We start from the raw sequence: 23,802 nt of genomic DNA on the forward strand, positions 1-23,802 counted from the left end.
ATGATGCCAAGGTTGCCAGTATTAATACAGTAGAAGGTCTGCAGGCTATGTACTGTAATCCTGATGAACACTTAGGAAAGTGCTAACACTGGATGATGACAACTGGAGGCCATGAACCTCTCCACGTACTGTAAATGACGCTGATGTTAAAGCCAAAGTTGAATAATGCTAGCTTCAGGTGCTGCAAGTCTGCACAGGCCTCATGCTGCAGATAAATGATGGATTCAGCCTCAGTCACTCAGGCTAAATGATGTTCAAATCCAGAAAGCATTTTGACTTGAAAGCAGATGAAAAGATTTATAAGAATGTAGAAATCTGCGGTACACTTGTACTGTCACTTTAAAGGGGAAATAAACAACTTTTCAACTTCAGTTGTTGAAGCGTTGAACTATCACAAAGACACTCAGATCACTTCTCGTTTTTCTTAGAGTCAACATCTACCAACAACACAGGATACATTTTACAATACTACTGTAGCTGAGGGTTGCAAGTTGTGCCTAAACTTTTGAAGGTAATAAAATAATAACTCAGAAGCCTCTGTAATCTGAACCAAGACAAACTTTTTATAATAAAAAGTCCCTGCTGGATTTGGCAGGATGTTTTTGTGAATGTTGTGGCCTGAAATGACTAATTTTACAGCAGGTTTTCTAAAAGTTTGCAATGCAGGTTGCAATATTTAGTTCTAGTTTGTATCTTTTTAAAGTTACAGTTACACAGGATGACATCATGATACTATGCATTTTTAGATCCAACATTGGTAAAGAGTTAAACAAATATTTATATAAGTCTTAGCTGCTCCAAAGTTTTCCTGTCGTTTAAGTCAGAGCCACTCACGTGCTTCACATGTGCTACGAGCGATAATCGCTCAGGAAAAACACAACAGGCTGTTCCTTATCAAGTAACCTTCAAGCTGAGGTTACTTAATGCTGTTTAAACTCAAGCAAATCACAAATTCATCACAATCTGCATCAGTCAAATCCATCTGCACTCATGTGTCCCTTCATAGACCTGAAGCACGCCTCCACACGCTAACGCTTTGGAGAGCTCACGGCAAGCAGCCCCTGGACACATTAGCCTGGTGTGTGTTCTGTCTGAGGTTCACTGGGAGGGCAGCTGTAGTTAGCAGCGAAAGCTGCACGTCTGACCCAGTTGGACACGGCTGAATTACCAATGTCATTTACTACTACCAGTCTATCAATCATCAGGCAATTACTGAGGCAGGGCCTTTTGGCCTGAGCTGGTATCAAGACTCCTGAGGAAATTAATAAATCCAGAGGACCACCTGAGTAGCAGAAGAAGATCAGTGGAGGTCATAATCTCCTAAAAAAAACATAACTGATGTTTTCTTTACAGATTTCTGCAGAAGCTCAACCAGCTCTCGCAGTGAAGTACCCTTTGGCTTATGTGTTTTGGCTTTACTCAAAGCTCCTGATTTAAGCTCGTTGTTGAAATTACTGCACCTCGTCTAACTACAGCACTCGCAGTCATTTAAGGACACCGAAATGGAACACAAACCATGAGGTAAAAATGCTGACTTTCAGCTTTAATGCAAGCGTGTTAGCAGTGCGGGAATTTATATATAGTCCGCTCATTTTAGGGCACAGAAAGTTACTGGAAAAGTTGTGTAAACTTGAATGAGGTCATCATTTTCAATATTTGTTGCCAAGTCTCACAGACACCATCAGATACTTTATCTCCCCAGATGACGCTCTTTTGGGCCTGTACTACATCCAGCTCTGCTTCTTGTGTCTTGTTTCAGGGCTCTTTTCCTGCAGTTGAGTCTTCAGCAGTGAAACACATGATGATCAGCTGGACCGAGCTCTCTTATGCCCCTTTTCTACCGACACAGAACGGGTTGCGTTTCAATCAAATATAAATTGGTTCGGAGCCCAAAAAGTTGCTTCCCAGCTGGACCCAAAAACTACCAGGTTCTCCTCGACCTGAAGTGTGAACCATGTGGTCATTTAATAATCAGGAGGTTAAGAAGAGTCTCGCACAAAATGATCTTCTGAATCTTCTTATTGCTAATAACTAATCCAGGCTTGTTTTTGTGGATAAAAACAAACATCTGTAACAGGTAATCAATGCAATCTGCCATATTGCTACTACTATTGACTTCCTTTGTGCATTGTGCAGTCCCCTTCTGCTCAAAACTGGAGGAAGCGCAGGCTGTCAGATATCACAGATGTTCAAGTATACTCAACAGACAGGTTTAAAATCTGGTGGATTTGGTGGAAAAAGGTTATTGGACAACCAAGAACGTCACAATGTTTGGCCATAAAACTCCTTGGTTGTTTTGTCTGTATAATGTCCTGCTGCACTGTTCTAACAAATGGGCCTGGGTCTTATTTTAACACAAGCAATTGGTGAGTATGTAGATCAGAAATGTTGGCAGAGTCATGTTTCATACAGTTGCTTACAAACTGAAATTAAAAACTACTCACATGCATTCACTATGCTCGTGCATTGGCAATTTTGCAAATTGCACTTTTCATGTTTGCATGTTGCAAATTTGGTCAAAATGGCCCCATGTATGCAAAGGAAAACGACTCTTACACTTCTCAACCAAAATGAAATTATAATTCCCCTTAAAATTATGGCTAAAAGTTATCACTGCAACCTTATGACCACAGTTAAATTTTAAGTCCAAAGTGCTGGACAACAGAGCTGAAATACTGTCTTGGACAGTATTGGCTAGGGATGCATGATAATATTAGCATGTCATCAGTATCATTTTATATTTGCTTTAAAATGAAATATCATTATTGGCAAACATGCTGATTTCTGCCGATATCACAAATCGGTACATTTTTTTTTTTTATTTACAAAGTAAACCTGGACAAAATATCAACCCTAAGTTGATGTATTTTTCTTATTTTGCACAATGAATGAATATTACATACACTGAAAAACATTTTATTTGATGTCTCCATCTGCTGGCGGGCCATCAGGACAACTTGGGCTAAAAGTGGATATATTGATATTGGTATTGGTTATCTGCATTTTTTATAATGGCATATCAGCAAAAAATCCAATATCATGCATACCTAGCATTGGCATCTGAATACAGAGTGCTTGTGGTGACGGTAACTGTGATGAATGCACAGGTCTTACCTGTGTGAGTCCTCTGATGTGCCTTCAGGTGGGAGCTCTTGGTGTAAACCTTCCTGCAGCCGTTAAACTGGCACCGGTGGACTCTCTTTTTGTTCTCAGGTACGTCTCCTCCCAGACTTCCTCCTCCTCCCTGCTCGCTGTCACTGAGGGCTCCCCCTCGGCTCGGAGGTGACGGTAACGCTCGTGCTGCCACCAGTTTAGCCGCCCCCAACCCCACCTTCTTCGCCACAAATTTGAGCGTTAGTGTACCGTCTGCCGTCGCAGTCAGTGTCTGTGTGGGTTTGATGAGGTGGCGGCCGAGCTCTGGTGACGATGGTGGTGTTAGGGATGTAACGGCGGCGCTGAGCTGTGCGGCACTAACTCCTGCCAGGACTTGGTCCTTTGGTGTGGGGGTCTCCGTCCCTGCCTCTGCTATGGTCCTGCTGGGGTTGGGCACCTGGAGGATTTTGGCCTGGACCTTGGGAAGGGCTACCAGTAGTGGAAGTGGGCTAGGCTGGTCAGGGAGGCTGGGAAGGAGGGGGTCCATCAGGTCCTCGTCACTGTCGCCTCCCTGCATGAAGGTCGGCGTTAAGAGACAGTCCAGCTCCTCATCAAAGAGCTCTGAGAGTCGCTTGGGCTCCGTCTGTAGGTACCGCTCCAACTCTAGACATGTCTGCAAGAAGAAGAAGCACACGGACCCAAAGTCAGACATAAATATAATTTAAACCTGTCAATTCAGTGTTTTTACAACTCCAGTCACACTTTCTACACATGCACGATGCTGTTTCACTGCAAGGTTTAAACGGCCTTCAGTCACCAGGGTCATCAATGCAAATATGGCTAATTGATTAAGTCCCATAAAATGTTTTAATATAGCCATTATCACATGAGTTTAATGACCACCAGTTGACTCGTAACATACAATCACATCCAAACATCTGTACAGGACTTTAAATCTGTTAGGTACTGTTGTTGCTTTGCCAATATCTTTGTATCAACAGCGTTTACTTCTGCCAAAATGCCAACCAATTCAAAATGATCATGTTTAAGCATTGTTGACAATGTTAATGACAATGAAGCGTACGTTCCCAAAAGAGGCACAGTCTCGTTAGTCAAACTCTCACTCCGAGACCGTGTCAGCCCACAAACACCTGGTAAAAAGCAGCTGACATTAGAGGAATCATTTTCCCGTTGAGTCCCGTATGAGAGGATAGTGACCCGGAGCAAAGCTGTTACTGATGCAGTCGCACAGCATATCGTTAAAGATACGGTGTCCTTATAAATAATGGAAAAGCCTGGGTTTATCCACATGAAAACAATCGACCCTCAGGTACGTGCTACCAAGCTGCAAGTATTTTGCCGAAGTTGCCCCGCGTCATCTGCACAACTGTACATGTGATAAAAAAGAACGTCCTACTCAACTACAACAAAACAATGGTCCAGTAATTTGAACACAACAAATAACATTGTTTGTTAACATGAAAATAATGTTGAGCAAAGGCTGTATGAGTTTAGAATTGGTCATTTTCATTACTCTACTGTTCAAACTGCAAAACTGTGCAATATGCAATACTGTCTTGTATCCCTTTACATTTTCCAGTTTGCCTTTGTTAATTGAAAGCAACATTTGTTTTGAGTAATTTTGTTTGTCATTTATAGTTTTTTTTTTTAAGAGGGGAAAAAACGATAAATATCGTAACTCGAGTTTGGTGTGAAAAAAGTGGAGATTTTATCTCTAGGCCATATCACCCAGCACTCATTAGAGGTAACCCCCCCCCCAAAAAAACAAATCTGACTGCTTGCAGGATCAACCATCTGCGGTGTCAAAGTCACACGCCTTGTACGTTCAACCTTCCAGGATTTGTACGAGTGAAAGAGGTCGATTGTAAGGAAGATGTAAACAGAACTTGTTTAACTGTTTGAACAAACAGCCAATGCAATTGTTTAGTCTCTTTCAGAGGTTTCTGCAGACTGCAGCCTGTTCAGAGCTGCTGTTTACTAGTCTATTTAAATTCAAATACCCACTGTAGGCTTTATATTTCTCTGCAGCTGTTGACCATGTCACCTGGCACATGGCAGTCCTGGGAGAGGAGGGATTTAGTCTGTGATTGATTGCTGCTGCCTGGCCGAGCTCTCCAGAGCCCTGAACTGTGGAAGCCTTGCCTGTTTCCCTCTGCTCACCCAAATCAACCAGCCGTGGAAGTTATATCGCAAGATAGAGGAAGAAGGGAGAGCGAGATGAAGGAGGGAAAGTCAAAAAGAGATACAAAGAAGGAAGGGATATAGTGAGAAAGAAACGAGGAAAAATAAGCAAGTATCTCTATAACTGTTTATTCAGCTTTTATCCAGAGATAACAGAGACATCTGTACAACAACTATACAGATCCAGATTTGGCAGCAGGGCAGCATCGCCACAGTAAGGGGCTTTAATGCCTTGGTCAAGGGCATCGGCCACATTACCTCAAAGGATTTGAGCCAGAAACCTTTTGGTCACTAACCCAATTTTCTAACCTTAAGGCCAAACACATAAACTTTTATGTTTTCTGTAATTCCTGCTCCCCTCTATTGCACTACCAACTGTACTTTTGAGGTCTACGTGGGACCGTCTAGTCGATCCTGCTTCTGCTTTGATCTCTCACACCTGCAACACTGTTTTCTTTTTTTCTTAATCGAAATCCTGTCTGCCTCATCCCACAGGGAAAATAAGACACATGTATCTGTAACGGCTGATCATAATCTACAGAGATAAAGTTTCCACAGCTGTTTGATATAAAATGCAAACTAAAAACAAGCCTTATTAAATGCTACTAACAGGGTAACAACAGTGCCTGTGATGGTTTAGATTGTTTTACAAAGCAAACAGATGCAAACCAGATGGTTGAACATCAGAATTCAGAGCAGCAGTGTTTGTAATTATTTACAGAATTAAACTGTAAAAACATATGCAAAATAATGTGGTGATTAGATATGGTTACATTCATGGTTAAGGCCAAAAATATCATATTTCCCTTCATGAAATTTCATCCTGCAATGACACCGGTCTGACCGACAGTGGAGTAGGGTCGTATTTAATGAAAATTCTCACCCACATCTGCTCCTCACAAAAAGACCTCCTGGATTTTAAATGTGTGCCTGCATGTTCCCATAGAAAGACAATTTCATGAACTGAAACAACATCATTTCCAAAACTCATTAATACTACCACTCAACTGTCATACGTATGAGTCCGATCTCGAGTATAGTTGTGTGGCAAAATCTGTCAACAAAGCTATGCAGGTGCATCAACAAGTGGTAAAAAATGATTTCTACATCACAGTACAGAGCAGCATTCAACACTGAGTGAAGAAAGGCAGCGTGATTTCACAACTACATGTCCAACAACAATGTTACTCTCAGCCTGGTCTCACTCCCAAGGTGTCTAAAAAATGCTGCTTGGACTGTGGCCCTCAGCATCAGATTTAAACGCACAATGTACCCTTTAGCATTTGTACGAAATGCATTAGGCTTTCATCCAACTCCAATAAAAAAACATCTGTATCATTCTTAGATGTACAGAGAAATGGACATAGTATAAAGAGTGCAAAAGTCTGCTTAGTGCAGGTGGGGGGGAGAGATGGATCGGTCCAACAAGCGCAGGACTTTGACCCAAGAGACAGGTGTTTGTGTCCTGTGTAAAACTAAAAGTCACCTCTGAGTTTTTTTTGTCATGTGAGTCGTTGGTTACAAGAGTTGATTGACAAAACTAACATCAACCACAATCTTTCCCTAAACAGAGCCAAGCCTGAATCTATCGCCAACGCTTTCTGCATCAAGATACGCTGCAAAACGCTGACCCTTTTGTCATAATGAAAGTGGGGGTTTCTGCCTAAGCGCCAAAATATGACGAGTAGGGATGAGTTCACGTTGCTACTCCTGCTGCAGTTCCTCAAACCATTTTCATGGACAAATTTTCATAACTTTTCAAGCACCCATAATTTATTCATTTATTTTTTTAACCTCCCCGCCTGATGTTTTTCAAACATATTAGAGTCAAATTCTATTCAAACATAACTTTAGCTAGCTGGCATACATAAAGAGAGACAGAGCGCAGGATAGTGAACAAAATGTTGTCACACAGTGATGCATATTAGAGCTACATTATGTCAACAGCTATATGTGATATCGCATGGAAATTATTCGAGGGAAATTACCGCAACAATTTCATTACACACGAAGTTCCACGACTATTCCAAAACTTTTACTCGTTTAATTACTGTTCCAGGCCTGAAAAAATGTGATTGTGGAATCCCATGACTTTTCCAGGGTTTCAATGATTGTGGGAACCCTGTGTACGACCAGTTGTAGTAAAACTTGGACCATTAAGAGAATGTGCTTAAAAACAGAGGAGCGGATGATTGTGTATGGTGAGAAGTGTTTTTTCAACTTTAGAGACAGCGTACTCATAATGGTGATTGTTAATATACTAGTGCAGTTCTTTTAAAGTGCTGTATCTTACATGATTTTGATTTATGGATTTGTCATTAGATAGCCACTTAACTGTTGCTTTAAAATGTTTTTAATTGTCATTTTATGCTGAATTGCCTTTCTGACCTGTTTTATGTTCATTCTGTCTGTTGTCATGTGACGCACTGTATTTATAATGCCCTCATGGCAAACCAACACAATGCTACACTTTTGTATTAAAGGTGCTATATAAATAAAGTTCATTATTTTTATTATTATTATTATTCCTACATAATCTGTATACATCACTAGAATAAACCCACTTTTAATATCAATCCATAGTTCAATAAATGATGACTTCCAGGAAAAGAGTGTGAAAGTTTTGATTTCAAAATCAAGCAAAATCTTTTAACGCTATTATCAAGTAAACAAATCCTGTATTTATAACGTTCATGTTTTTGTGATGTTTCTTTCTGTCCAGAGAAAGAAAAAGAGACACACACACACACACACACACACACACACACACACACACACAGAAGAAGAGACAGAGAGAGAGAAGACAGCAGGCCAGTCCAGACCTCTGTAACCGTCCACTCAGCACTTTCCTGCGAGCTACCTGGCTCGAGCACCATCCTGCAGCATACTGCCTTTACTGTATCTGCCTGGAATTGAATTAATTTCCTCTGTGTGGCCAAAGGCCTTTGGCAGCTGAGGGTTCTCATCCTGATCCTTTGGCTCTTTCCACCTCTGCCATCGGAGCAAATTACAGCCACTATAGAAATGTTTTTTTTTCTTAGCAGCAGCTGGTTGACTTGGTCCATTCAGGCCGGCCAGCGCTGGAGCTTTGCTCCGCTCAGCCTCAGCAGCGAGACAGACAAACCAACACATTTAGTCTGAACATCTGTTGAGTGCCGATAAGCTGAACTTCCCTCTCCCTTCTTTTCTCCCTTTCTTCTTCCTTTTAAAAGAATGTCTTTTTTCCTAAGGATGGTCATTTGCATATGAATATAAATCAAAGATATCTCTTTGGGAGGGTCTCACTGCTTCATAAGGAAACTTGAAAATGAGAAGCAAACATGTACAGAAGCAAAGATGATGCCAAGCAACAAAGTCTTTACAAAGCTGATAGCAGTGCTGTGAGGAAAACCTTGGGGTTAGCCTCTTGTCCAGATTGTTGCTGTGATTTGTTGGCACTGGTATTCCTTTGAATAATTGCAGTGTGTAATACAATATCTGGTCAAGCATGCTGAAGGAGGCTATTATACCTCTGTTTAAATTAGATCAGACTTTGCTAATGCATCTAGAAACCAATACTAAGATTAGCAAACTGACATCAGAGTGGAACTTAAACAGACAAGTGCTTTATGTCAAGACAACACAGCTGCGAGTTTTGGGTAGTAGAAAATATATATCTATATAGAATATATATGACCCCTCGGGGCCATTTCACAGCCTTAGATCGTCAGGCGGGGCCCTTCTGGCCGTTCCAAAGTCGAGGCTTAAAACTAAAGGTGAGCGTGCCTTTGCCTCCAGAGCCGCTCAGCTTTGGAACGACTTGCCCGAGAGGATAATTTTCACAGAATCAGTGACTTCTTGTAAATCACCTCTTAAAACCCATTTTTATAGACTTGCTTTTATGCGATGTCATCTATTTAAATTTGTCTGTTTTTATTCTGCCTTAGTTCGGTATTAATGTTTGGCTTCTATTGTTACCGGCGCAAGAAACTCCTCTCACTTCTGCTTTGCTTTGTTTGTCAAAGCACGCTGTAAACTCTGTTTTTAAGAGTGCTAAATAAATAAAGTTATTATCATTATTATTACAGAATGATGAGCGCGCTGCTCATTGATTACTCATTGAGATTATATAGAGTCCGAGCACACATACATATAACAATCCTAAAGTTAATACGATGAAAGTTATTACTTGTAGTAAAAGAACAGTGTTCAATGTTGACCCGGGAAGTGAATCCACATCAGATTTGTGGAGTCCTGAGACTAAACGTCAACTAAAAACCACCTTTATAGACAAGCCTTTCTATAGCAAACCCCACCGGTTATGATTTTCTTTGTTTGTTTTGGTCCCGTCTGTCACTCATTGTACTGTTTTCCATTCTGCAATTCATTGAAACTTAATTAATCATTCCCTCATTTATTTTAGGTGTGTGCAGATGTGTTTGTAAAGTGTTTTGGGACAGCATGTTCTAAAAAGTGCTACATAAATAAAGCTTTACTTACTCGCTTATATAAGATCACTAAATTAAGATAAAGATTTTAAATTTTTCCTCCCATTTGTGGTTTAGAAGATATCATGATCTATCAATCTAGCAATTGTGCTTTATCGACATTTCGAAAAATATCGCTCAAGTTTTGTGCCAATCTGTAATGGAAAGCCGCCTACAGAGAGGAACCATACTTGGTGCTGATAATATCTTCATTTTTTGGTGTGACATGGCATAAATCTGACAAAACCGAGTTCAAGAGGGCCTGAAGGAAAAGTAGCCTCCACCTTGTTGATTATTTCTTTTACTGCTTAGTCACATATGTCAACAGTTACGCTAATAACTAAGCTTTAATTGCTGATGGGAATGTTAACCAAACGTACTACAAAAAAACCAGAGTTATAAAAAAAGACTGAGGACTTTTCCTCTCAAAGTGTGCCACTGCTGCTCATCTGGGTAACTTGGCCATCTGGCTGACACAGCTACAGACTCAAGATACTAGGAGGATGTAAAGGTCATTAAGAGGAGCACTGTGATATATAATTTATGCAGTTTTTGCCCTGAATTTAAGGTTTCTGGTTCATTAATGTTTGCTTTTATCCTGAAGGATTCGGGCTGATGCTGCTCACAGGACACAAGCAAATATATTTATGGAGATAAAAGCAAAGTTTTGCAAGATTATGTTTTTCTCTTTTTTCCCCTTTCCTTTCCAAAGCTCCTTAAATTTAAACTTTGCTACTGCACTGTATGTGTTATATACATTATTCATCATCATCATCAGACACAACATCATTAATATTAGCTCTCTTTGATGCAGTAAACAAGCCTCTATTAGCGATTTCTGACGGCACACTGTTCAATTGTTTTCACTCAGACTAGAAATCAAAAATAGAAAGGTCTGTGTGTCTCCTGGTGGGGGCTGGACGGATGCTGAGGATTGTGGGAGGTGGGCGGGGAGGACAGAGGGTAGAGGGAGCCCGAGGCTTTGGAAGAGGAGCGGAGCGGCAATCAAACCCACGGCTGGCAGCGAACGCACCGCCTCTGACATCACATGTATGACCTTCTCCTTCGTCTGTTTCTCCTACACACCATGAATATCAGGTAACAATGACATGTATGGCCTGCAGCGTGTGTGTGTGTGTGTGTGTGTGTGTGTGTGTCAGCTGGCTAACAGCTCAGACTGATAGCATGTGTAGGGCTCACCTCCTGTGCCCCTGCTCAGTCCCACACCATATGGAGAAAGGTCACAGCGAAAAACACACACACACATTTGGTGGCCAGTAACACTCATTCCTACAGAAGATTTTTTTTTTTTTTGACTGACTGTCGGACCGTTTCAACACTCGCATGGACACAATTCTCTTCTGGTTGAATCACCAGAACAAACAAGGAGACACTGAGCCGGCGAAAATCCGCTTCGCTGACAAAAAGTCAAAAGTACAAGACAGTGAACACAACAGTTTGAGGACAGAAGTGGATAGAGACTCGCTGCAGTGAGAAACATCCAATCACAGAGCTTCAGATTCTGTTGCTGGCAGCGAACGGCGGGCTGAAGTTGGAGACTGAGCTCTATCGAACAACTAAAGAACAAATAAATAACTAATGCTGCACTCACTTCATCTTCGGCACAATGGGATGAAGAGGAAAACCTCCCGTTATTCTGACTTCCAGGAAGGTTAACACTTCTGCTAACCCTGCAGTCAAATTCAGCCAAAATTAGCTATTTGTACCAAATTAGTTGCCCACTAATAAATAAACTTTGTTCGATAAGTAACACCAGTATCAATTCATCCATTTTTTTCCACCTAATCTTAGTGATCGTTAAGTCTCTTCTGTAGTTGAGTTAACATCATATAATGCCTTCTCTTTTCGTGATGGCCGACCGACAGAAGGAGACATGAAATACAATTCTTTCCCATGAATGCAATATTCATTCATTGTGCAAAATAAGAAAATACTTACTTAATACGAGTACTTATTCACTTTGTCAAGGAAAAACAAAAATATCAGTTTGTCATATCAGCAGAAACCAGCATGTTGGACAATTCTGATATTTCATTTTAAAGCCAATATCTGGCAATAGCATTGAAATGTCAATATTATCATGCACCCCTACAAAAAACCCACAAGGACAGACTGTATAGCTCATTTCTAATTAGCTGAATCAGCTGTATTCATGTCCTGGATTTAACCCACTTGTAATTGTCTGCATTGGTGGCTTTGCAGCCATTTGGCCACCAGTTTGCTGACGCCTCTGTAGTTGTTTTCAGCAATTGGGAAATGATGCAGCTGCCAGTAATTCCCAGTTCTACCTTCTTAGAATTACAACTTAGAGGCTGATGTGACCATACAAAACTAAAAGGAGAGAAAAAAAGAGAAATTCTGTAATACTGTGAAATTATCCAGTCGGTGTTCAGAAAACTGAGTCTCAAATGTTCATTTCCAACGAGGAAACTCTTATGGAACCAGTGGCTATACCTGTTTGCTGCAACTTAAAGTGTTCACTTCAACTTCTCAAACCTCCCTCCACACTCATAGCATTGCAAGGGGAATTACTGTTGGCGAAACAAGAAAGAAACAGATCGGCAAGCAACTACCACAATTTCCAAAGTTACCGTAACTGTTCCACCTTCTGCCATTGCCTCAGAAACTTCCATTTGCATGTTTCATATGCAGTGGATACATTGAAACTTTACATTTCTTTGGTTTTGATTGAAAACTGTGTCCTGTGACACTGCTGTGATTAACCTGTGGTTAGGTTTAGGGCACAAAAACCGTTTGGTTAGGAAAACAAAATCTTTTTGCTTAAAATACCCGATTTAGTCACTAAAAACATGGCTAGAAATGCATCTACCCTGCACTGAAAAATACCCACTTTTGTTGGTCTTGAACAGTGGTCTGCTGGCTCACATACATGTAATCTGAACTACGTCATTTTAAAGTTAGAAATGTAATTTCTCTGTGGTCTTTGGTTTAACTGGTTATGAAAATCCTGTTTTGGATGTGAAATAACTGACGTGCTGTCATTGTGCTGTTGATTGAGCCTTCATTTTCCCAAGTGATCATACTCAGTGGCAGACAGAACTGCAGGGTGAACAAGAGGTTTATAGGGACAGAAACTAAAAGCATGATGTCAATATTCGATAGCCACTACACTGTGCATAAACATGTACTACATAATGATAAGTTAAAGCAAACATCTTGCCTGCTTCCACCTTGAGGGGCTCCAATTTCTTTGGTTTGATCTGTGCAACAAATCAGTCATCAATAAAGACTTTTACTCTCTGTTTGTATGACAGCTCACATGTACAGAGAAAAATGGGTTCTGCAGTTGCAGTTAATGTACTCATTTCACAGAATTATTTCCACAGTGTTCATTTCATGCTTTTCAATTAAACTTGATTTAATTCTGTAACTGTATGGAGGTCAATGTCAAACAAGGTCAAACACAAATGCAGCGTCACTGCTGAGGGGAAAGTCAGCTGTGGCACGTTACACTGGATCTAAAAGCTCTTCATATCTACATAGTGATTCTACTTTTTATTTACTTGTAGCATCTGTCATATTTGTGTGTGAACAGTGTGTTTTATATATTTCATGTGAGCTGCTACACTTTCAGCTGAAGATAAAAACAATAGATCCATCTTTTCCTCCTGAACCCCCTGTTCCCTCAACGAATGTTTCCCTTTATATTTTGAGTGTTTGATTTAATATCTCGTCCAAAATAGCTACCGGTGACGTGCAGGTCCTGCCTCTGCGCGTGTGTGTGTGTGTTTGCTGCCTGCTGAGGTCCATTAATAATGAATGCAGAGAGCAGAGGGCTCTGGATGGAAGCGCTAAGAGCTTTTGACAGACAAAAGATCATCGAGGACGGAGCTCAGCAAACAGACTGAAGTGGGTTCAGCAGGAGATGCTCCGTCTGTGTTTGCATGCACACGGTTATGTGACTATTAGCAACATTTCCATTAGGACAATGGTGAAATTAAGCCATTTACGTTCCTCCGTAAAGTGACACTTCCTATAATGGTCTGCTTCACATGTGGTTATTGCCACATAAAAGACCGAGAAACATCAACAGCTTTCCTTCCTGCAAGAGCTTAGATTTTACAAAGCCGAGAAACATTAAGTGAAGAACTGATTCAGCCTATTAAAATATGTCAGTGAATGTTTTGATATCATGACTTGACAGTCTCTTATAATTTTTCTCAACTATCAAGTTTAGTGAACTGAAGCATGCTTTTGCAACTTCTTGATTCAGCATTGTTTATTTTTCATCTCTTACGGCAAATTTCCAGAACTGTCACCATGTTATTCCCATAAAAATCTGAAATGAAATGTGATATTTGTATATGTGCGTGCTGTGACAAATAAACAATGACCAGCTTTGCAAGACTGAGATACAACAAGGAGGCGCATCTAATTCTGTTTACGGTGCTGAGAGACCGGTCACAGAAATCAGTAGCCCACACAGATATAATAAAGGTGAAATCTCACTTCAGAAAAACTCACCAGCATGACATTCGAAACACGCAGAGTTCAGAACAAGTCCCTTCTACACAAACGTCTATGAACAGAGAAAATCTCTGCCAAAACGACACCAATATCAGCCTACCTACTGTGCTTTCACTTTACAATAACTCGTTGCCCATCATGACTTTCCATATAGTGATGCGTTTCTGGTTCTGCTCTCAAGATTAAGACGTCAGAGCGACAGATGAAGCAGCAGCAGCTCTGGGATACATGGTGGGAATCGTGAAGTAAATGTCAGGTAAACACTTACAGGTAAAAAACAACCTTAAAGTAACGGTATGGGATTTTGCAAATGGAAAATCTTGACAAGCTGAGCGGTGATATTATACATTCAAACACTGGTACGTGTGAAAAAATGAAACTAGTGGAGAAAATGAAGAGACCTGCATCTGCACTTTGTCTAAACTCCATGCATCCAGCTACATCTCGATCTTTTCTTTTACTGCTCATCAAAATTTAAATGCTGACGTCAGTTGATAACAGTCAAATAAGCCACTCCGTCTGCAGTGAAATAAAGGCTGACACAGCCGACATGTCCAACACAATTGTCCACTGCATTATAAAACAGCATGCATGTAAATAACAGTAAGTTAAGCTGGTAAAACTCAAACATCTTGTAAAAATTTAAATTTAAAGCCAATAGTTTTGGTAATGAGGTGATGTTTTTTTGCTCTCTTTAAGGTTAAGCAGATTGACTTGCTTAAAAACATTATGTGAATCTGTGTCTTACAGAGAATATTGAAACGAATAATAGTCAGAGCACTAAAAAAAGCTATAGGTTGTCAGAAGAACTACATACATTTTCTGTTCAGTTTACATGGATATAAATGGTGAAAAGGTCATGTAGAGATTTAAAAAGAGAGGTGAAGTCTTTCCTCTTTCGTTGAACAATTACAGTGACATTATTTTTGAAAAAATATGTTTAGTAATTAATAACGAGAGACAAATATTCTTTTGATCTGCTTTGAATTGTGCCATGAATTGAGCATATCATGTCTGCCAATTTAAAAAATAATTTTGCAAGTCAGAAATGTTGGAGTTTGTCATAAAACTGTTTAAGTACAAAACAGTTGTTTGTAATTTTCAAGACTACGCAAATGGTGCAAGTGATACATAGCTCTCGCTCACTGAAACTATGATGCCTGTGTGTGTCATACCAGGATCTGGTGTACATATTTTCTTAAATATGTGTATTTTTTTTTCTAGACCATTTTTGTTGGCACATCGTAATTTTATTTTATTTATGTTACTGTTCTTGCACCTTATTTTTTTTAATCATACTTGGCACCTTGTTTTTTCTTATCGAAAATTTTAATATTTTTATGTTAGCAATTGTTTTTACTATTATATTTGTGTTGTTCTTTCACTGCTTATACTTCTTCGTACCTCATAGCTGCTGTAACATTGTGAATTTCCCCACTGTGGGACTAATAAAGGATTATCTTATCTTATCTTACTTGTACAGTACAGGCAGCGGGTCTCTCATCAGGGTCTCAACATTTCTGCGTCGAAAACGTTGCCAGAAAAATTTGTGTCTTTTCTGCAACAATTTATGGCATACATGTGTAATTTGTAAACAGAAGACTCCGTTGCTACTTTTCTGTTTTTATTTTATTGTTTAAAGTACATGTTAGGAGTAGAAAATTGGTAAAAAAGAGGCAAAAACAGTGGATGTTTCCTTAAAAAGACACGACTCAATTGTCAAAAATGTAGTGCTGGGTCTTATAATCCGTAAATATTCTCGTAACTCCATGTTACTGAAATTAAATCCCACAAATAAAGAACACAACGCTTCAGTGTATGTTCCTCGTATTAGTCTCATTCATCTTAACTACAGTCGTGTCACAGCTGCACTCGTGAACCTCCTCACTGACACTAAACTGATGCTCCCGTATGAGGAATCAGTTTCCCCTCTCACTGCCGTGTACGCCTCCTCTCCTCCAGTCTGATCCTCCAGTTTGTTCCTGTCTCTCTGTATCTGTGTGTGCATTACACAGTGTTTATTTTCACTCAACATTATACAGCTTTTGGCTTCAAATTATGTTTTTCTCTTCGCTTTCTCATACAAATAGGTCCTAATTAAAGTGCTTTGGCTTCTATAAACTGCTCTTTGAAGCTCTACCTCTTGATGGATCTCGCTCTCTCCACACAGCGGGCTCTGATGGCTAATTAGCCACTCAAAGGAAAAGGCAAAAAGAGGCTCTTTATTCAGCTAATTTGCTGATGCGGCTGTGTACACGGCGGATGTGTGTGTTTGTAAGAGTGAGAAGAGCATAATGACTTTTAACTGATGTGTGTGAATATGTAATGCCTCATGCGTACGATATCAAACCGGTGCCATTGGCAGCGAGCTGCCTCCTTTATGTCTGAGCAAGCATCGGTGCTGCAGCGTGGATGTGTGTTTGGTGCTTTGTTTGAGACTGAAGTGCAGTTTGTGTGAAGCTGCCTGTGAAGATGCTGTTTGAGTTACTGAAGCGGCGTCTGTGCAGAGTCACATTGACTTGCAAACACACATCCTGCAATCTGATCAAAATCACGCAAAACAGGATGCATTAATATTCCCTTATAGTACATTGACTTGTGCTAAATCCACTTCCTCCTCATCCACATGGTGTCAAAGTTACCAAACCATTTTTAGCTCAAATTCTGAGTTTTAAACATCTAATCTTTTAAAATCTGCATGTTTTACAGCAGATCGTTTCAAGATGAATACAAACATAAGAATTTTAAAATGCTAGAAGCACTCAGTGTGTTTACAACATGTTAGAAAAGGTCTAATTATTGTGTTAGTCTGACCAAAACTGGACCTTTAACATACATGTAAACAGGTAAGTTGGACTGAAATTCAGTCGAATTTCTCAAAGTGGGACGATCACACCGAGATAATGTGGTTGGGTGTCGATTTACTCGCTCATATATACGCCTCAGTTGGACCTGAACTGGCCTTGGTGTTCGGTGCATGCTAGTCACCCGCACCGGGCTTTGACCCAGAAGTCAAACAGCATAAATTCGCAGAAAAAGATGGGAAAAGTGCAATCAATTGTTTGACTAAGTAGAATTTCAGTCGTCCAAGATTTCCTTTGACTGAAATAAAGGCCTACAGTGCTGAAACATCTGTTTGCCTACAGCTTATTCATTGTGCTGTTAGATCAGCAGTTTTCCAGACAGACGCCGAAGCAACCCAAACTGCCATTGTTTTCGAACCATGAGCATTAATCTGCTGCGATATCAGCCTCCACTCTTCTGGTTTCAGGCTTTTTTTTTTTCACCAACAGGGATTTACTCCCATTCAGCCACAAGAGCATTAGTGAGGTCCAACACTGATGCTGGGTGATAAGGTCTGGCTCACAGCTGGTGTTCCAGTTAATCCCAAAGGTGTTGGATGATGGGGTTGAGGTCGGGACTCTGTGCAGACCAGTTAAGTCATACTAAAGTGGGAAAACCATTTCTTTATGGACCCGGCTTTGTGACTTCCCCAACTGTTTCTGCAGTTGGAAGCACATCATTGTATACAAACATATGTGGACAGGGGTGTCCAAATGCACTTGGCCATGCGGTGTATCACAGCAGCATACAGTACACTAACTATCCTCTCATACAGCCGGACTCTCGGCTTGCTTATGGACAGCTGCCATTTTGGAGACACCAGCTTCCTCCATGCCTCCATTGCACTGAGCCAGCTGCAGAAACGAGCCAATATCATTCTGCTGGATGGCGACCATCTCGACTTGTCTCTGCTCCCAACACTGCCACTGCTACTGCTTCCTACACCAGTGAAACTCTTTAAATACTGCAGTGCTCTGATGTGGTTATGATAGTTATTTCACTAAAGGAATCTGGAATTTTATTTCCCAATCAATCTGGCATTGTACATTTCTGCAAACCATGTCAATGCTACATTTGTACATTTTGTACGTGTCATATCAGTGTCACCCTTGTGGTGTACTTCTGATTTCATATATTTGAGCTGAATTTGTCATCAGGAGGTGGAAGGGATGGTGGATGGCGTGACTCCTATTCGAAACTGCTGCCAATTGCAGACCACTGTTTGAGATCAACAAAACCAGGTGTTTTCAAGGAATACATCAGCTGCGTTTCTAGCTGTGATTGTGGCACCAAATCTGGGTATTTTACGCCAAAACATGATCTTTTCCTAAACATAACAAGTGGTTTTATATCTAAATAATAACCACACATCAACCACAGCGTTGTTGAAACATAAAACGTCAACATATTTGCAGCATATGAAACTTACAAATGTTACATTTCCATGGTTTGCAGAAATGTACGATGCAAACATTTATTTTGGTTACTGACCAATCCGGAAATAGTAAAGTAGCTATAAAAATTACTGTTCCTCACACAGAATCAAACTTTTAAAAAGTATTAAATGATCTGAATCTGAAGAGTTGACAATTTAAATATCATAAGGACAACAATAGAAAATATTTTCACTGCTGTTCTTCTGCTTTATTCTTACCTTTCCTTTTATCTTTCTATTTTATGTGCACATTGTCTGCAATTCAGTAGTAATCAGAGCTGAATCTGCAAACTGAACCTAAAGACACAAAGACAATATTTCCTCACCCTTGTACATAAACTAACAAACAACTGTTGAAACTGCATTTTTCGTAAGATATCATAAAAACTGTTGTATGAAGATATGGTGAATATCTTATCTTATATTTCAACAAATTTGCCTTTGGTTGAGGACCATCTTACATTTTTTCACAGCTCCTCACACACATTTCCTCTAATAAACCCCAAATTAAAAAACCCAGACATCTCTGACAAAACATCATGACACCATCAAACACACAGACGCTACTGAATACCGAGTCAAAAATATGGTCCAGGGTTGCCTCACTATGCACAGACATACTAACAAAAAACATCACAATCAATCAGTTCGGTGATAAAGACGCAGACACAACACTACATTACCACAGTGACTGAGCCGACACTTGTGTGTATGTGCTGTCGGTGTATTCACTCTCGCTTCGCCTTAATTGAAAACGCAGCACCACAAACAGAGCTGAGTCCTGTGGGGTCTGATTTGAAAAGCAGGTGGAGGCTTCAATAAAAAAGGTTAATGGAGACGAGACCTGATGGAGGAACGCGGCGGCATCACTGCAAGCTCTCACACTTTTTGATCTGAGAGGAGATTAGGCTGAAAACAGGGAACATGGCTCAGTTTGGGGCTGCAAGAAACGCATACTTTCATCAGCAACAAATCCTTCTGCGGGGTTTTTCCAATTAGCTAATTAATGACATATCAAAACGCGTTAGCAGAGCCCAAAAAGGTCTATAAATAGCTTTCTTATTCTGAACAACAGTAAGAAGTCTAACTTAAGCCCAAAAGTGTTGAAGAAGTTGGCATTGAATGTCTAGACTGATTTGTACATGTGTACATTTATTAAGTAATTAATGTTTAATGATGTAATTAATATTAATGTGTTACATTTATATATACAACCACTACATTTATTTTGTTGAAACTGTATGTTCTTGAAATTACAAATCAAATATTCTCTGTTTTTGTCATATTGTCAAGACTATCGTTATTGCAAAAATACCCTGAAGTTTAACGATATTGTTATTAGGCCATATTGCCCAGCCCTATTGTATATAAACTGGTTGTGGGAGCACAATATCCTAAAGTAGAGAAATATATATAAATACATTATATTACTATCATAATTAATAATGTTATCACTACTCAATATAGCTGATGTGCTTAATTGCATTTTAGAGTATTAACTACTGTGGGCATGCACAACCAGTATTCAGAAGTAAAGCCGGATACATGCAGTGGCCACTGTGCACACGCTAATTAAACTAGTGTCTCGCAAACTATAGTGTCCGGCAAATAAAAACAAGTAAATCAGAGCTTTTCTCTTAAAACTAGACAGCTAGTGAGAGAGAGAGACAGAGAGAGAGACCAGTTTAACAGTTCAGAGCTGATTAGAAAGCAGTGAGCTCCAGAGACAAAGAAAGATAATTAGCCAATGAGAGTGGGAGAACAGGAGTGAGTGAGTGCATGAGGAGAGGAGGCTCTGAGCTTTTACTGCTCACTCACACACACACACACACACACACACACACACACACACACACACACACAGAGCATCACCTCCGACCTCCAGCCTCAGCCAATGAAATTTTAATCAACAGTCTCTGATGGAGGAGAGCACTCAGACTCTCCTGCTGTGTAACTGCTCTCTCCCCATCTTCTCTCTATTCTCTCTATCTTTTCATGCCTTTGAGCATCCGTCCTCCTCCTCCTCCTCCTCACTCTCACCTCTATAAACACCTCCTCCCTTCTCTCCTTTCTCTTCGCTGCACACATTTCACTTCCTGCTTCCTCATTCACAAAGCAAAAGGTCACCTGCTCCTCTTTCTCCTCCTCATTCACTTTTGCTTCTGTCACTGTCTCACCTCCCTCTATTTTCTCTGCTTTTTCTATTCTTATCTCACTCTGCGGCTCCTCAGCGATACAGCTTTTGCATCACTTTAGTAGAAACCATTTTACTGCCTAATAGCAAATCATTATTTTCATGACTAATCTATACAATAAACAGGTGAAATCCAGCTGATATTTCTTACGATTGATCCTGATTAACAGTAATTATTACACTGATTTTATTGATTTCGTTTGCATACTCTGGCTGCACACAAAATGACAAAACACAAGCAAATGAAAAGGATGTGAAATATATACACAATGAAAAAAATCAAGCCAAAAAGCATCTTGTGTATTTTTGCACAATGTAAAAGAAAAGAAATATAACGAATAGTGACAAAGTAACAATTTTGAAAAAAAAGTCAAGCTATTATTGCTTTGACTGATACTGCAATTGTGATATGATTTGCAATAAAAGACGACATGATCATTTTTACATTTTTGTTTTCATTTTTGCTGAAAAACATAATTGTGGTGTATATGTGTATTGTGTATATTACATTTAAAATGGCATTTTGATGCACATTTTGCCTTTAACAAATATTGCGCCTCCTGCTATTAGAAAATTGTAGTAGTCCATAACTGTGATTTTGCTATAATTTTGGTTAATACTCATCCCTACCACAGAGTCAAGAACAAGAAACTTTAAGTATTGTGCAGTCCTGGTTAAAATAATAAGTGAGTTGTTGCAGCAGCTGAGAGACTAAAAAAAACACACAAAAAAAAACCCCATTGTTACCAAAACCACAAAATGTTGGATATATTTATAGAAACGTGACTGAATGCTTTCTTAAAGACTAATGACTAAAATCATTTCAGAAAATGTGTCTCTGTGGATTTTTACTCATTTGCTCTTTTTTTCTTTCTCCTCCTCTTACATCAGAGACATCCGTACTCATCCTCTCTCTCTCTCTCTCACACACACACACACACACACACACAAACACACTCCATCTTCACTGTCCACGGTTATTAAATACAAGGACATAAAATTAATTAACAGCTTAATCACTCACACGCACGAACACGCATCCATACACACACACAGAGAGCTCTAAAAGGACACGGCAGGTAGGGCCTTTTAATTTGAGGAATAATTTAATACTGCTTAACCAGGCTTATGGCCATTCTCGCTCTCTTTGTCCCCATTGTGTGTGTGTGTGTGTGTGTGTGTGTGTGTGCGCGCGCGCACGTGTGTGTCCTAGCTATTTCATTAATTGGCCGTGATGGAGGGATTGAAATCTGTGGCAGAATCATCTGTTCCTCTGTCTGTTGTGCTTTCTGTTAATGAAGCTACTCTCTCTCTCTCTCTCTGTCTCCGTCTCTCTGTCTCTCTCTGTCTCTCTCTCTGTCTCTCTCTCTCTCTCTGTCTCTCTCTCTGTCTCTGTCTCTCTCTCTCTCTGTCTCTCTCTCTGTCTCTCTCTCTGTCTCTCTCTCGCTGTCTCTCTCTCTCTGTCTCTCTCTGTCTCTCTCTCTCTGTCTCTCTCTCTCTGTCTCTCTCTGTCTCTCTCTCTCTGTCTCTCTCTCTGTCTCTCTCTGTCTCTCTCTCTCTATGTCTCTCTCTCTGTCTCTCTCTCTCTGTCTCTCTCTCTCTCTGTCTCTCTCTCTCTGTCTCTCTAAGTCTCTCTCTCTCTCTCTCTCTCTCTGTCTCTCTCTCTCTGTCTCTCTAAGTCTCTCTCTCTCTCCGTCTCTCTCTCTTTGTCTGTGTCTGCAGGTCATTCGTCATGTCGGACTGCCTGTCCTCCACCATGAGGCATTTGTCCAGCCTGGAAAAATGATGGGCTTGCTGTCTGCACATCACAGCCAGACAGTGCATACACATAAGTACACACACACACACACACACACACACACACTTCTAACCTTTAAGTCTGCTCGTACATGAATGGGTCTTTCTATAAAACGCTTTAGCGCCTCTTTAGTACCACTTGAACTTTTACAGTCTTCTGTAATTTTTTGCAAAGGAGCAAACAGTGCGGTGCATCACACAGGAGTCCTGTTTCACAACAACAGCACGTTTTGCAATTATTGAAAGAATCTGCTGCAAAACATTTTCAGTCTTGACCATCCGAGACTTAGTGGATGTCATATACTATCCCACAATATTTTTTCTTTTATATCTATTACAGTCTTAAAGTTACAGTCAAGATGGCGGTGAAGACAACAATTACAGGGACTAATTTATCTTTCATCACGCCTAACTTTAGTGGATCATAATAAGAGTTGCCCCCTGAAAGTGGGAGATTTGAATCATCAGTCACACACCCCTCAGTCGACTGAGATCACTTCACCTTTAATCTGTCATGAAAATCTAATGTTTTATTTTCATTTATACATGCTTTCTCTTCTTTTTTCCTTGCCTTTGTATGTTCTGCTGATTTTACTGCATTACTGTGCAAACACTGTCACTGCCATAAAGTATATTGATTTCACATGTTCTAGTGTTGAAATAATTTAATGTGATATAATTAAACCCCCCATTAACTACATGCTTATTTATATTTTATTGTTTTAGCTCTATCTTCTTTCATTATTCTGCTACAGTGACTCTATTTCCCCACAGGGATCATTAAAGCTGGGTCTCATCCAATTTCAAAATAAAGCGTTTGAATAAATCTCATCAGTGTTTGTATTCTCATGTAAATACAGCTTCTGTCAGCCAAAGTGTGTCTGAGACACTTGAAGCAGCGAGTGGTTTTCACTCCCGAGTGCTTTTGTTCACTTTCATTCACACCGCAGTCTGAGAGCCACGGACTAAAAGTGAATGTTAAACACTTGACTTTAGGAAAACCATTGACTCTGAAACTTAAATAAGAGTAAATGACAGAGGTAAAGAGACACTTCTGCCAAGTGGTCTGATGAAAGCTTCAGGTAATTCCTGATAGAGGACAAAGAATGATATGAACAACAAGAACAACAGGATAAAAACACATCTGCTTGATTCACAGACTCACTCATTCACATTTTGCAGGCTGTGTACTCTCCACAAAGAGAAGCTGCTCTGTCAGACCAGTTTTGCATATCCAAACCAGCATCTCAAACCAGAAAATA

The 23,802-nt window shown here is 40.0% G+C and overlaps 1 protein-coding gene across 1 annotated transcript in view; it reads right to left on the reverse strand.

The window, feature by feature from the left end:
* klf7b (Kruppel-like factor 7b) overlaps positions 1 to 23,802 on the reverse strand; it is a 77,179-nt gene that overhangs the window by 17,968 nt on the left and 35,409 nt on the right. Inside the window, exon 2 of the mRNA XM_042494011.1 lies at positions 3,115 to 3,766. Within this exon, the coding sequence (XP_042349945.1) occupies positions 3,115 to 3,766 (652 nt within the window). The remainder of the gene's footprint in view (positions 1 to 3,114; positions 3,767 to 23,802) is intronic.

This window comes from Plectropomus leopardus, chromosome 10 (assembly GCF_008729295.1).
Source record: "Plectropomus leopardus isolate mb chromosome 10, YSFRI_Pleo_2.0, whole genome shotgun sequence".
Taxonomy (NCBI): Eukaryota; Metazoa; Chordata; class Actinopteri; order Perciformes; family Serranidae; genus Plectropomus; species Plectropomus leopardus.